The sequence below is a fragment of the Oncorhynchus kisutch genome, linkage group LG6 (genome assembly GCF_002021735.2).
Source record: "Oncorhynchus kisutch isolate 150728-3 linkage group LG6, Okis_V2, whole genome shotgun sequence".
In the NCBI taxonomy this organism is placed as follows: Eukaryota; Metazoa; Chordata; class Actinopteri; order Salmoniformes; family Salmonidae; genus Oncorhynchus; species Oncorhynchus kisutch.
The window spans coordinates 28,026,543-28,042,894 of NC_034179.2; the positions used below are offsets into that span (position 1 = coordinate 28,026,543).

General features: G+C 40.9%; 1 protein-coding gene across 1 annotated transcript in view; it reads left to right on the forward strand.

Annotated features, from left to right (window-relative positions):
• LOC109892602 (teneurin-1) overlaps nucleotides 1–16,352 on the forward strand; it is a 223,541-nt gene that overhangs the window by 159,824 nt on the left and 47,365 nt on the right. Inside the window, exons 16-22 of the mRNA XM_020485263.2 lie at nucleotides 1,754–1,873; nucleotides 3,708–3,969; nucleotides 4,827–5,094; nucleotides 8,553–8,696; nucleotides 8,919–9,168; nucleotides 10,961–10,981; nucleotides 12,055–12,287. Coding sequence (XP_020340852.1) covers nucleotides 1,754–1,873; nucleotides 3,708–3,969; nucleotides 4,827–5,094; nucleotides 8,553–8,696; nucleotides 8,919–9,168; nucleotides 10,961–10,981; nucleotides 12,055–12,287 — 1,298 coding nt within the window. The remainder of the gene's footprint in view (nucleotides 1–1,753; nucleotides 1,874–3,707; nucleotides 3,970–4,826; nucleotides 5,095–8,552; nucleotides 8,697–8,918; nucleotides 9,169–10,960; nucleotides 10,982–12,054; nucleotides 12,288–16,352) is intronic.

Here is a 16,352-nt window from a genome sequence, read left to right on the forward strand (position 1 = left end):
ATATGTCCGTTACGTTTATGGGGGGTCAATTAAGGAAGACATCCTTTTCTGCAAACCACTGGAACCATGAGAGAATATTTTTAAAGTACTGGACAGCTTTGTGACATCAAATGGACTTTGGTGGTCAAGATGTGTTGGTATCTGTACTGATGGCACAAAGGCCATGACAGGGAGACATAGTGGAGTGGTAATGAGCGTGCAAGCAGTTGCTCCCAACGCCACTTGGGTACACTGCAGCATCCACTAAAAGGCTCTTGCTGCCAAGGGCATGCCTGACAGCTTAAAAGACGTTTTGGACACTACAGTGAAAATGGTTAACTTTGTTAAAGCAAGGCCCCTGAACTCTCGTGTATTTTCTGCGTTATGCAATGATATGGGCAGCGACCATGTAATGTTTTTACAACATATAGAAGTGCGTTGGTTATCAAGGGGCAAAGTATTGACACAATTTTTTTATTTGTGAGATGAGCTTAAAGCTTTCTTGCTGACCATAATTTTCACTTGTCTGACTCCATGCATGATGATAAGTTTCTCACACGACTGGCCTATATGGGTGTTTTTTCTCACTTCAATGATCTGAATCTAAGTACAGGGACTCTCTGCAACTATATTCAATTTGTGGGACAACATTGAGTCAATGATTAAGAATTTGGAGCTCTTCTCTGTCTGCATTAACAAGGACAACACACAGGTCTTTCCATCATTGTATGATTTTTTGGTGTGCAAATTAACTCAAGCTTACAACAATGTAAAATGTGATATAGCGAAGCACCTGAGTGAGCAATTACGCAGGTACTTTCCTGAAACGGACGACACAAACAACTGAATTCGTTTTCCCTTTCATTCCCTGCCTCCAGTCCACTTACAGATATCTGAACAAGAGAGCCTCATCGAAATTGCACAAGCGGGTCTGTGAAAATGTAATTTAATCAGAAGCCACTGCCAGATTTCTGGATAGGGCTGCGCTCAGAGTATCCTGCCTTGGCAAAACGCACTGTTAAGATGCTGATTCCCTTTGCAACCACATACTTATGTGAGAGTGGATTCTCGGCCCTCACTGGCATGAAAACTAAATACAGGCACAGACTGTGTGTGGAAAATGATGTAAGACTGAAACTCTCTCCAATACAACCCAACATTGCAGAGTTTTGTGCATCATTTTAAGCACACCCTTCTCATTAGCCTGTGGTGAGTTATTCACAATTATTGATGAACAAATAAGGTTTTGTATATAAGATGGCTAAATAAAGAGCAAAATTATTTATTATTATTATATTATTGTTTGTGCCCTGGTCCTATAAGAGCTCTTTGTCACTTCCCACGAGCTGGGTTGTGACAAAAACTCACACTCATTCTTATGTTTAATAAATGTATCGTATAGTGTGTGTGTGTAGCAGGCTTACAATGATGGGAAAAAAAGAACATTTGAGAGTGCGCTGACCCTGGTGCTAGAGGGGGTACGTAGCTGGAGGTTGAATGTTTGAAGGGGTACGGGACTATAAAAAGTTTGGGAACCACTGCCTTATATGAACTGTAATGCAGTAAAATCTTTGAAATTGTTGCATGTTGCATTTATATTTTTGTTCTGTGTATAATTGCCACTGAAGTACAGATCCCATTCTACGTAGCTATTTGTAGGCTACCACAGTGTATGGATATTGCACTTTTGCATTTGTCAACTGAACTGGAAAACACTTCAACTTGTTATAGTAGAGTGTATTTACCCAGTGAAATAAACCCTTGTCTCTCCTAGCCGAGCGTCAGTGATCCGGGGGCAGGTGGTGGCAGTAGACGGGACCCCACTGGTGGGTGTGAACATCAGCTTCCAGCAGTACCCCGAATTTGGCTTCTCTGTCAGTCGCCAGGATGGGAGGTAGGTAGATAGTGGTCAAGTATTGTATGTGGATAATAGTGGTGCAACGGATCACAAAACTCACGGTTTGGATGGATCACGGTTTTGAGTCACGGATCGGATCGTTTTTCGGATCAGCAAAAATAAAGAGGGAGACAAATATAACTTAAAGAACACTTAAAGCAAGGAACTTTTCGATGTTTAAATGAAATATTAAAATAAAATATTCAATACTCAATTGAATTAAAGTGCAATATGAGGCAATATGACACTTTCTTCCTTTGAACAATAGTGAATGAAAAAATAGCCCGTGTCCACATTATATATATTTTTTTTTTAGTAAAGAAAGAAAGCAAAGCAGACCTGAGCTTATAACTTCAAATTATTTTTCAATAAGATGAGGATGTCTACATTGTCTGGGGAGAGGGTAGACCTCTTTGCAGTCACCATGTCTCCTGCCTTGGAGAACACCCTCTCGCTAGGAACTGAAGTGCCAGACACAGCCAGGTAGCGTCTTGCCATCATGGAAATGTGAGGGTATTTACACATTGCTTTTCCACCATGCTAGTGGATCACCATCCACTGGAATGCCACTTGCTGCCTTGTAGGATGACACCTACTCTTTGATGGTGTTGGCAAACGTCTTGCCTGTGTCCTTGCTCGCAAAGGTTTCCCCGAAAAGCTCCTTCATGGCCAAATTATTTTGTGGAGGAGATGCCTCTGAGTCTGCTCCTGTCGGCTCTGTGGCTTGAACCTTGGATCCAGTGGAGTAGATCTATGAAGGTAGTCCTGTACATTAGGGGGGTATCTGGGGTTCAGGTCCTCTCTAATGGCAGCCTTGACATATCTAGTGATGGTGCTGTCTTCCTCACTTGAGGTCATGGATTGTAGAAACTTTGTTTTCAGAGGTAGGATCATGGACAGACACTGCAGTTTCAGTGCTCAATGTTGATATTTTCCTGTTCATAAAGATCTGGCACGATCTTCATACTGAAGTGGGTGCGCAAGGGGATTTTGTAGCGTGGCTCAAGCACTTTCACCATATTTTTAAACCCTTTGTTTTCCACAGCAGAGTATGGCCTCATGTCTGCAGTGATAAACATCCCAATAGATTTTGTGATGGCTTTAACCCGGATTGGATTCTGCAGCAAAGGGCTTAAATGCCGCGGTGAGAAGTTGTTGTCTCTTGGCTGAGTTGGCTCCCGTCACTGACACACCAGGGTGATGACGCTTTAAATGTATGGCCACGCTCGATGTATTTCCATGATCATACGGCTTTCTTGTTGCACAATGGCTCCTCACTGTAATGGTGTTGCCCACCACCCTTCTTCCGACATCATATTTGACAGGGAAGCCAAAATGCTCCCGTACATGAGACTTAAATGAAGTGGGAGGCTTTTCCAGTTCTTCAGCTCCTCCGCTAGCCATGGCTGTTTCTGCTCTTTCTTCTTTGTTTTTTTGCAACGCGAGCAGCCAAGTTTGATTCGTTGGGATTCAACATGCTCCGTTCACGTGAACAGTACACACAACTGCTTAAAAAAAATAATCAAATCAACCTTCAGGCTTCAGAGCACGCTTCTGTCTTGTCTTTTATCTTTTCACTGCAGCTCTGCATCGAGATTTAGAGAATTATTACTTTAAAAAGTAACAACGGCAGTAGAACTGTATTTCACACTATGATGGTTAAACTTTGCAATTGATCCGCGGTATACATGCGTGCCGAATCGTGGGTGGGGTGATCCGTACAGATCACGGATCAACTACGGTCCGTTACACCACTAGTGGATACTATAGTAAACTGGCTTATGATGCTGAGATAGTCTTGCTCTGATTTGTGTCGATTCTGTTCCTGTAGTTTTGACCTGGTGGCTGCAGGGGGAATCTCAGTCTCCCTGATCTTCCAGAGGGCTCCCTTCCTCATGCAGAAACGCACCGTCTGGTTACCATGGAACCAGTTTGTGGTTGTAGAGAAGGTCACCATGGCGAGGGTGGAGTCTCGCCCCCCTGTATGTGACCTGAAGAACCTGGTCAGTCCCTACCCAATCGTCCTCCCCTCCCCTCTCACCCGTTTCGCCAGCACCTGTGAGGAGCGAGGCCCAGCCATCCCTGAGCTGCAGGTACAGTAGACTGCCCACTCACCAGCCAGTAATAAACATAATATATATGGTAATATACAGTATTACGTCCCAGTGGTACTCACTCAGCTTTCAATTACAACCTATACTCTACTCGGAATATCATGTTATGATGACTTCCAGGTGTAAGTGAAAAATGGTTGTTTTTATTCCAATTCCTGGAATTTTTCTTTAGTGGGATATTGAAATGTATTTTTTTTGCGTTCTTCCCGCACCATGTCAAATTTTCAGCAGGCTCATATTGTACCTGTGAATCATCTTAGAATCTCACACTAATCAGTTGCCGGGACGCTTTATTCACAGAGCTGCCATCTGCTTGCTATTTTCTCCCCCGAACCCCCTGATATTCCTACCTCTTTGGAACTGTGTTTTGCAGTGTGTAGACGACTAGACGTCCTAGTTTGTTGTGGAAGATAATGAAACTGATAGTGATTTTAATGAGGACCCAGTTCAGAATGATTGAATCTGTGAGCAGTGAAGGGTGGGAGTGGGGGTTAGATCATCAGCAGTAATTACAATGTCCTCCTGTACGTTGCTAATGATATAGGATATATAGTTGCTATTTTGTATTCCAGGGGCATAGTGTTACAAAGAATGTTCAAAGTTAAAAAAGTGTCAAGTATCGTTATTTTTGATTTGCTTTCAAGAAATATACAGTACGTGCAAGTATATCTTGGAGCGAGTACAAACACTGAGTGATCAAAAAAATTTAGCAGAAAAAGTTGTAAAAGTTTTCTATACGTGCAGTCGGTATCCTTGGGGCTTTTGAAGCCTTTCCAACTCCTAGTTACCAATAGCATGTAATAACAGCAGGTGAAATGCTTTCTCCTCCTTCTCAGGCTGTCCAAGCGGAGATCACCATCCCTGGCAGTTTCTTAAAGCTCAGCTACCTGAGCACCCGCTCCCCTGGCTACAAGTCTCTGTTACGCATCATCTTAACCCACTCCATCATCCCCACTGGCCTCGTTAAGGTGCACGTATCCTCCGCCATCGAGGGACGCCTCTTCCAGAAGTGGTTCCCTGCTGCCCCCAACCTGGTCTATGTCCTGGCCTGGAACAAGACTGATGTCTATGGGCAGAAAGTGTTGGGCCTGGCCCAAGCTTTGGGTAAGACAGTATGGAGCACTTGAATCATATACTTTCAGATTCCCTATATGGCAAATACAATGTGCTCTATTTCACTCCTTTGACAATTTACACCCAAGGGATGAAAGCAAGTAAGCATTCTCCATTGGGTAACTACGAGAGACAATCTGTAGCTAATGGAAGATAAAAATCTATAAAGACAGTATAATGTTCAACAGTGTAACAGAAGAACAGCATGTTACTTTTGTTATACTTTATCTTTAGATAATACAATCACACAGAGCTCTAAAGAGATTGTCAGTGTGTTAATGGTCAGTAGTATGAAAGCCTGAGAGATTTATGAAGGGCCACATATAAGCTCTATATCAGTGGTTGATTTAGTGTGCCGTCTGCCTATTGGGAGCACCAGCTCTTAATGGAGAGAGTGTTACAAATCTAAATGGAATAGAAAGCAGGAAAGACCCAGCTAGCACATTTGGTTCCTTGGAAGTTGTGGGAACGTATGTTTTCGGTAGCCCATTGGTTCTGGGAACGTTCCTGACCGGTAAATCTGAAAGTAGTTTAAATGTTCTGAAAACGGGAAGTGAACATTTCACCTGTTCTGGGAACTAAAATGTTTAGTTGTAAGGAGGTTTTGAGAACGTTTTACTATGGCTCCCTGAAATGTTTCCTGGTAGGTTTTATTACCGTTTTGAGATCGGAAATTATAGGTTATTTTGAGGTTTTTGAATTACTTACTTGAGGAAACCTGCCGAAAACGTTATGCTGTAGTACTGAAATTCCCACAGGAGAACATTGTTTCATGAAATTTCTCTGAACTACTTGAGAACATTCCCAATGTCAAACCAGTTGGAGAACGTTCATAGAACATTACTAAAAAATGTAATTAAATGTAACCATGTTTAGACTTTTAAAGTAATGAAATACCAAGAAAATAACTTTATTCTGTCAAGTTCCTTAACAAGTTGCGACGAGCAATCCCGTATCCGGGATCTTAAGTATAGCCTCAAGCTCATTAGCATAACGCAACATTACCTATTCATGAAAATCGCAAATGAAATGAAATAAATATATTGGCTCTCAAGCTTAGCCTTTTGTTAACAACACTGTCATCTCAGATTTTCAAAATATGCTTTTCAACCATAGCAAAACAAGCATTTGTGTAAGAGTATTGATAGCTAGCATAGCATTAAGCCTAGCATTCAGCAGGCAACATTTTCACAAAAACAAGAAAAGCATTCAAATAAAATAATTTACCTTTGAAGAACTTCGGATGTTTTCAATAAGGAGACTCTCAGTTAGATAGCAAATGTTCAGTTTTTCCAAAAATATTATTTGTGTAGGAGAAATCGCTCAGTTTTGTTCATCACGTTTGGCTAAGAAAAAAACCCGTATCCGGGAGTGTAATTATAGCCTCAAGCTCATTACCGTAACGCAACGTTAACTATTCATGAAAATCGCAAATTAAATGAAATAAATATATTGGCTCTCAAGCTTAGCCTTTTGTTAACAACACTGTCATCTCAGATTTTCAAAATATGCTTTTCAACCATAGCAAAACAAGCATTTGTGTAAGAGTATTGATAGCTAGCATAGCATTAAGCCTAGCATTCAGCAGGCAACATTTTCACAAAAACAAGAAAAGCATTCAAATAAAATAATTTACCTTTGAAGAACTTCCGATGTTTTCAATGAGGAGACTCTCAGTTAGATAGCAAATGTTCAGTTTTTCCAAAAATATTATTTGTGTAGGAGAAATCGCTCCGTTTTGTTCATCACGTTTGGCTGAGAAAACCCCCCGAAAATTAAGTCATCAAAACGCCAAACTTTTTTCCAAATTAACTCCATAATATCGACAGAAACATGGCAAACGTTGTTTGGAATCAATCTACAAGGTGTTTTTCACATATCTTTTCGATGATAAGTCATTCGTCGCAGTTTGGTTTATCCTCTGAATCACATGGGAAAATGCATGCAGCTGGAGATTACACACCAATTTCGACGGAGGACACCAGGCGGACACCTGGTAAATGTAGTCTCTTATGGTCAATCTTCCAATGATATGCCTACAAATACGTCACAATGCTGAAGACACCTTGGGGAAACGACAGAAAGTGTAGGCTCGTTCCTGGCGCATTCACAGCCATATAAGGAGACATTGGCCTCAAAAATCTGGCTCACTTCCTGTTTGAAGTTTCATCTTGGTTTCGCCTGTAGCATTAGTTCTGTGGCACTCACAGACAATATCTAGTGTTTTCTTTCCAAAGCTGTCAATTGTATGCATAGTCAAGCAGCTTTTCGTGACAAAATATCTTGTTTAAAATGGGAACGTTTTTTTATCCATAAATTAAAAGAGCGCCCCCTATATCCAAGAAGTTAAATGGGCTGAGAATGTTCCCAAGCCAAGCAACTATCCTGCTCCATTCCCAGAATATTGTAGGAAAGTTGTATGTAAAATAACCATAAGATGTTCACCAAGCTCTAAGAAACCTATGGTTCTCAGAATGTCATGTGCTAGCTGGGCACTCTTATCTCCTTCACACTATGAGGATTTGTCTCTTGATTGCTCCATGTATTACTATCAGATAGCAGAGTGTTTCTTGATTGCCTGGCTGGTGTGCATGCGTTGGAATCCTTTCTCACTGAATGCACAATTTAATTTGTGTGTATTCAGCTCCTTGATGGTGGATATGATGCACTGTGGTTAATAGTCTATGATATAAATAGGAAGTCCTGGAGATGTTACGGACCGAACACATGACACAATTAGGAACAACATCCAAACTAAATTCAAATTCAAAACACACATTTTGTTATGGGGCAAACATATTTTCATCCACACGAAACCAGAGGAAGAGATAAGGAAATGAGACAGGCTCTAATTTATTCATTTATCTTTATGTACCAGTGGGAATTGAGCTCTCTCTCTCTCATGCTTTCTCTCCCTCCTTCCTCCTCACCATCTCTCTCCATTGCCGATAGTAACAGGCTGATCTATCATGGTGAGACAGGCAGGAGCCTGTAGCTACTCTGTGTAACTGACTATATCCTGCTTGTTGTGTGTGTGTGTGTTTGCGTGTGCTTCCTTCGCATGTGTTTGTGTGGGTGAGAGAGAGAGGAAGAGAGAGAGACAGCAAGACAGAGTGACAAAAATTGTGTGAGCATGTACACATACTGGGTGGATGCAGCAGAGCATGATGGTATCAGTGATGCATTAAAAAGGCTCCGGAGACTCGCAGATTGTTAGCACACATCCAGGCTCCGTTATAACCACCGTGCTGCATCGTTCCAGCCTCTGCCTTGACCACAGCAACTCCAGATTCAAGCAATTGTACACTGTGCAGGAGCTAGCCGCACCATCACAAAAGCATTAGGGGTTGTTGTGTTCCAGGAATGTCTCTTTGTAAATGCAATAACAACAGCATAATGAATGCATTGGCGGCGTCACATTAACGGCCTAGTGGTCTATTGTGTTCCAGTCTCTGTAGGCTATGAGTATGAGTCATGTGCTGACTACATTGTGTGGGAGAGAAGGATGGCTCAGCTGCAGGGCTTTGAGATGATTGCCTCCAACCTAGGGGGCTGGTCCCTGGACAAGCACCACATCCTTAACCTCCAAAGCGGTGAGGGCTCTTTCTGTTTCTCTGTATCACAATTCCATTCAACAGTACTTTACCCTAAGCCTACCTGACCTGACACTATTTCATACCTGGTTATCCAGTAGGAATATTGTGAAGACATTCTTGCCAAACTATCATTTTTTTAAACTTCCATTTCAAATTACTTGATATAGACTAGTCATTCCTCTGGATTGGATTATAATTGCTAGTTGTCTTTAACTCCAGGTGTCCTACACAAAGGGAATGGAGAGAACATTTTCATCTCCCAGCAACCTCCAGTCATCCACACAGTGATGGGGACGGGGAACGTGCGCACCATCCCCTGCCCCAACTGTAACGGGCCTGCCCTTGGCAGCAAGCTCTACGCTCCTGTCGCTATCACTTGTGGCTCCGACGGCAGCATCTACATTGGCGACTTCAACTTCATCAGAAGGATTCTACCCAACGGATTTGCTATTAGCATTCTAGAACTGAGGTGACACTTTATGACTAACAGTTAAAGCACCAATATGTAACTTTTTGGGCGACCCAACTAAATGCACATGGAAACAAATCAAATCAAATTTTATTTGTCACATACACATGGTTAGCAGATGTTAATGCGAGTGTAGCGAAATGCTTGTGCTTCTAGTTCCGACAATGCAGTAATAACCAACGAGTAATCTAGCTAACAATTCCAAAACTACTACCTTATACACACAAGTGTAAAGGGATAAAGAATATGTACATAAAGATATATGAATGAGTGATGGTACAGAGCGGCACAGGCAAGATGCAGTAGATGGTATCGAGTACAGTATATACATATGAGATGAGTATGTAAACAAAGTGGCATAGTTTAAAGTGGCTAGTGATACATGTATTACATAAAGATGCAGTAGATGATATAGAGTACAGTATATATGTATACATATGAGATAAATAATGTAGGGTATGTAAACATTATATTAAGTAGCATTTTTTAAAGTGGCTAGTGATATATTTTACATCAATTCCCATCAATTGCCATTATTAAAGTGGCTGGAGTTGAGTCAGTGTGTTGGCAGCAGCCACTCAATGTTAGTGGTGGCTGTTTAACAGTCTGATGGCCTTGAGATAGAAGCTGTTTTTCAGTCTCTCAGTCCCAGCTTTGATGCACCTGTACTGACCTCACCTTCTGGATGATAGCGGGGTGAACAGGCAGTGGCTCTGGTGGTTGTTGTCCTTGATGATCTTTATGGCCTTCCTGTGACATCGGGTGGTGTAGGTGTCCGGGAGGGCAGGTAGTTTGCCCCCGGTGATGCGTTGTGCAGACCTCACTACCCTCTGGAGAGCCTTACGGTTGTGGGCGGAGCAGTTGCCGTACCAGGCGGTGATACAGCCCAACAGGATGCTCTCGATTGTGCATCTGTAGAAGTTTGTGAGTGCTTTTGGTGACAAGCCAAATTTCTTCAGCCTCCTGAGGTTGAAGAGGCGCTGCTGCGCCTTCTTCACGATGCTGTCTGTGTGCGTGGACCAATTCAGTTTGTCTGTGATGTGTACGCCGAGGAACTTAAAACGTACTACCCTTTCCACTACTGTTCCATCAATGTGGATAGGGGGGTGTTCCCTCTGCTGTTTCCTGAAGTCCACAAATATGTGTTATAGATATGCCATTCTCATTGAAAGCAAGTCTAAGAAGTGATAGATCTGTTCTATGTGCGCTATTTCTATTTTTCCTGTTCTTATGTTTAGTTTTTGCGCCTTTTACTTTCTGTTTTGTACACCAGGTCTAAAAGGTTGAAAATACAATAGTTTTGGTTATGGAAAATTTATTTCACAGTGGTTTAGATGGTAAAATTATTCACTGCACTATACTTGCTTGTTTTGTCACATGAACTGAAATTAGGCAAACTATTTGAATTTTAGCAACCGGGAAATGCAAAGCAATTTCTCCATAGTGCATCTTTAAATATGTTTTTCAGTGTTTTTACGTTTTTATGTATTTGTACATTATCACAAGCACTATTTGAGGTTGAAGCATTTGACATATACAGTATAATAAAAGTTGTTGTAGTGCTTGTTGCCCAAATATTTTGCTGTTGTTGTTATGATTGTTCAATTTTCAAGATCAAATGGAAAAAGATTAGAAAATAAGTCATTTATTGTGCATACAGTATACGAACAAACTGAACAGAAAAGTTTCATTGAAATGCTTTCATAAGTGTAATCATGGATCGAAGAAGAGACATTTCTCCAAGGATAAGAACTAATACTGCCTTTCTATCTCTTTAATACAACGCTGCTAGGAATCGAGATATCAGGCACAGGTACGTTTTCAATACCATATTCATTCATAATGTATTTTCCTCAAAACTGTTTTTATGACAGTGCTGCATGAAGAGAGCGGTGCTTCAGTTGCAAACCGCCAGCCTCCCTTTCATGGATGAAAGAAGACGTTCTCATTTGGTTACAGAATACAGGATTAGAAGCGAGGAGAGTCAGTCAATATGGAAGTGTATTGACCTGGATTTAAAAGTAGCAGGGATCAGAAATGGAGAGAAATACTTTTGAGAAAAATACAAACGAGGCGAGGTCTTTATCATAGACAAGCCCCAGCCTTTCATGTGTGTTTAGATGGGAGAGCGCCCCGCTGAAGGCCAGTGTAACACTGTTGTGTTGGGATAGGCTTCTCATACTCTCTCCCCCGAACGAACAGGCTCTCATCTCTCCCAGAGATATGATTCATCTTTTCAAGCAGCTGTCATGTTCGCAATTGATTCTTTCTCAATCAAAGCCTGTAAAAGAAAAATCACTGAACTAGCTGTGCTTTTTTCTTCACTGCTTGCTTGTATGAGATGGCACATTCAGCTAAAGCCTGAGATGAGTAATGTTCCTCTCCGAATCAGCATCTATAATCATAGCTTAATATTTACAGAGAGTTCACAAGGAAGCACGCCATCACACATAGCTCTTACACTCTGTCAGGGCTCATATTACACAGGCACTTAGGTTGCCTCCATCATTTTGTCAGGATTTCAGTCCCCTTTCAGTTGCAGTGAATCAACTGTAAAGGTGATACAGCTGTCAGAATTAGCGCTGTAAGGATTTTAATAATAACTTCTGATGAAAAGATGGAGTCTGTCTGTGGTTGGCAGATGTTTGTTTCACGTCAGCGAGATTTTAATGTCGGAGCTGATGACGTGGTTCCTCTTGAGCAACCATTTAATATGAAAGACTGTCAGAGGCAACTGAATTGGTGTTTAGTGATAAAAGCCAGCTCTTTGAAGATTGCTCAGTACTGTATATGTGTATTTCATACAAACAGTACATTGTTCATGTTTTTGGTACTTTAGACCTAAGTGACTGGGTAACATTTTGCTCACAAGTCTGTTCTTTTCAGCACCAGCCCAGCCCATAAGTACTACCTGGCCATGGACCCAGTAAGGGAGCTTCTTTACCTGTCTGACACCAGCAGCAGGAGGGTCTACAGACTCAGGACCCTCACGGAGCCGAAGGACCTGTCCAAGAACATGGAGGTGGTGGCAGGGACGGGGGACCAGTGCACCCCCTTCGACCAGGGCCACTGTGGAGACAGGGGCAAAGCCACCGAGGCCTCCCTCAACAACCCTAGAGGTACAGCATCATCATTACCTTAATATAGCAATTAGTCTATAATCCTAAAAAAAATTAGGGCTACCTTATTGCTTTCAATTTGAAATTTTGCTGAATCTATTGTATTTGTGAAGTGTGAGATTTAAAAGGACACTGCTATTTACAGTGCTTTCAGAAAGTATTCACACCGCTTGACTTTTTCCACATTTTGTTGTGTTACAGACTTTGTGTCACTGGCCTACACACAATACCCCATAATGTAAAAGTTGAATTATATATATATATTTTTTTTACAAATGATTACAAATGAAAAGCTGAAATGTCTTCCGTCAATAAGTATTCAACCTCTTTATTGCATGGACTCACTCTGTGTGCAATAATAGTGTTTAACATGATTTTTGAATGAGTACCTCATCTCTGTACCCCACACATAAAATTATTTCTAAGGTCCCTCAGTCGAACAGTGAATTTCAAACAGATTCAACCACAAAGACCAGGTAGGTTTTCCAATGCCTCAGAAAGAATGGCACCTATTGGTAGATAGGTAAACGTTTTTTAAAAAGCAGACATTGAACATCCCTTAGTAAAAGATGCCGGCGTCCTTCCTAACTCGTCCTTCCTGACTCAGTTGACGGAGATGAAGGAAACCGCTCAGGGATTGCACCATGAGGCCAATGGTGACTTTAAAACAGTTACAGAGTTTAATGACTGTGATAGGAGAAAACTTAGGATGTATCAACAACATTGTAGTTTCTCCACAGTACTAACCTAAATGACAGTGATGAGAAGGAAGCCTGTACCAGAATCCAAATATTCCAAAACATGCATCCTGTTTGCAATGAGGCAGTAAAGTAAAACTGCGAAGAAATGTGGCAAAGAAATTTACTTTATTTCCTGAATACAAAGCATTATGCTTAGGGAAAATCCAACAAAACACATCACCGAGTACCATTATTCATATTTACAAGCATGGTGGTGGCTGCATCATGTTATGGGTATACTGGTCATCGGCAAAGACTAGGGAGTTTTTGAAGGATAAAAAGAAATGGAATAGAGCTAAGGACAGGCAAAATCCTAGAGGAAAACCTGATTCAGTCTGCTTTCCAACAGACACTTGGAATCAAGTTCACCTTTCAACAGGACAATAATCTAAAACACAAGGCCAAATATACACGTAGAATGTTCCTGAGTGGCCTAGTTACAGTTTGGCCTTAAATCGGCATTAAAATCTGTGGCAAGACTTTAACATAGCTGTCTAGCAATGATCTACAACCAACTTGACAGAGCTTTAAGAATTTAAAAAAGAACAATGTGCTAATATTGTACAATCCAGGTGTACAAAGCTCTTAGAGACTTACCCAGAAAGACTCACAGCTGTAATCACTGCCGAAGGTGATTCTAATATGATTGGACTCAGGGGGGTGACTTACTTACGTAAATTAAATATTTCTCTATTTCTTTTTCAATAAATTTGCTAACAGTTCCAAAAACATGTTTTCACTTTCTCATTAAGGGGAATTGTGTATATGAGCGAGATACACTTTTTTATATCCATTTTGAATTCAGGCTGTAAAATGTGGAATAAGTCTAGGGCTATGAATACTTTCTGAAGGCACTGCATATGCATTCAGCAACCAGCCCTTTTCTGAAACTGAGAAGTATTATGATTCAGGGTCTGAATATTGACAGATATTAGCAGAGGTTCAATGTGCTTCTGTCTTGTCAATGGAAAGTCCTTGAAATTGGTTTGTCCACCAATGATGATCCCATTCATTTTCTGTTCTCAAACAGCGGCGGCTTTGAAGTTCAAACAGAGTGTCTCCTTTTTGTCGGGGTTGAAATTCCTGTCTGCAGTCTCCTCTCTACAGTGAACATGTGTAAGAGCCAAATTAGGCTCAGAGCAATGTGGGCACATCATTTAGACTGGCTTCAGCCCGGGCATGATTTTTTTGGCTCTAGTGATGAGACGCTATTAATTCCAGCTATGTGCCCGCCCCTCCTCTCTCCCCCTCCCTTTCTCCCTCAATCTCTCCCTCAGCCTTATCGTCTGGGCTGGGTGGAGCTTAGTTAGACCACACAGTACAGTATGGCAGCAATGGAAATTAATTTAGCTGCTCCTCCAATACACAATACCAGGGATCCCAGGCCCCGTAGGCACCAGAGTAATGCCCTTATCACATGGGTGGGCAACATACGGCCCCACGGACCAAATTGAATGTTCTTGCGGTATGTATCCGGGGGAGGTTTGAGTAAAAAAATCTACAATTATAATAATAATAAAATAAATGGGGATGGGGATATTATTTTGGGTAAAAAAAACACTCCAGGCCATTCTTGAACATCTAAAAATAGATTTTAAAAAGTATGTAGAAATTATAATGGACCTCTACATTTTCAAATAACTGCCCTTTTTCTAGCCCACAAATTGCTTTTGATGAACAAATTGTTCCCCAAAAAATCTTTGTGGCCCTTTGCTGTATTTTTAAATCCCGATGTGGCCCTTGAGACAAATGTATTGCCCACTCCTACATTATCAGGTGATAACACACAGTCCCTGCATCACACACAGTCCCAATAACTGACTCACCCCTGGTTTGTTCAATGTCATTTCAGCGAGCCATGACACCCAACATCTCAGATTGTTCTTGAATCATTTATGTAGTTAGAACCGGCGACATTATTTTGTTGAAATATATCTCTGAGAAATTAAGCTAATTGATTTTTACCCAAATTGGCCATTTTAATGTATAAGGCGGCAGGGTAGCCTAGTGGTTAGAGTATTGGACTAGTAACTGGAAGGTTGCAAGTTCAAACCCCCGAGCTGACAAGGTACAAATCTGTCATTCTGCCCCTGAACAGGCAGTTAACCCACTGTTCCTAGGCCGTCATTGAAAATAAGAATTTGTTCTTAACTGACTTGCCTAGTTAAATAAAGGTAAAATATATAAATATTCAATAAAAATAATATCTGATTTGGACAAAGCTTTTTTCTAATAATGAGTAAGACACGAGGAATGGGATGGCAAGATGGCGGACTGAACACAGCAATGTAGATCACCTCAAGATAAAAATGTAATATTCAAAATCGGTAAGTTAGACCTAATATTAGTACTTCACAATCCGGTGGGTAATAACCTTCAATCTGGATAACAAAACAAATTATAAGACTAGAGAAATTTATTGACAAATATTACAAAAACAGCGACACCCAAACATGACGGAGAATAAGACAGGGGAACCTATCTCAAAACGAAAACGTGACTCTTCTACAGACACAGACGATTTAATCTTTTCACCACCGGAAATGGTAAAGGTCGAAACCGATCTATTAAAATCAATAAATGACAAACTGGGAAAACTTGAACTAGTCAGTAAGGATATAAAAGAGTTGAAGGCAAGCCTCGAGATGAGTGATGAAATATCTGTGACATTGGAGAAAGATACAAACAAGTTAATGAACTTTAAAAGGAGAACATTGTTCTGAGAGAAGCCTTACTTGACATACAGACTAAATCCATAAGAGAGAATCTGGTACTTACATGTATCCAAGACAAAGAAGGAGAGGTTCCTGAATACTTGTATGTAGTTAGAGTTCCTCCTTACAGCGCTTCAGATCCCACACAAAGCTATTGACAAAATACAACTCAAAAGTGTACACCGCTTCGGACAGAGAGGGCAGAGGTATGAACGCCCAATCTTTGACAAATTTTCTTTCTTTAAAGATAAAATATTGGTTAAAAGCCTGGGTAAAAGACATGAAAATAGGCATAAATGACCAGTTTCCGAAGGAAATTGCAGAACGGCGCAAAGTTCTGTATCCAATTTTCAAGGAAAATAGATTGAAAGGGAAACCCGTAGCTCTCGTAGTCAATAAAATGTATATTGATAACCAATTGACACAAAGACTACTCCATGGCTATTCTAAAAATGAAGCACACAATACTAGCCTTGGTATGGATTGTAATAATACAACAAAACATATAGCTTTTCTATCTATCTTCAAATATAACTAATTGGAACACAAAAGCACTAATTCAACATGGTGGAGATAAAACCACAGCAGACAGAAGGCACAGTATGTGGGTA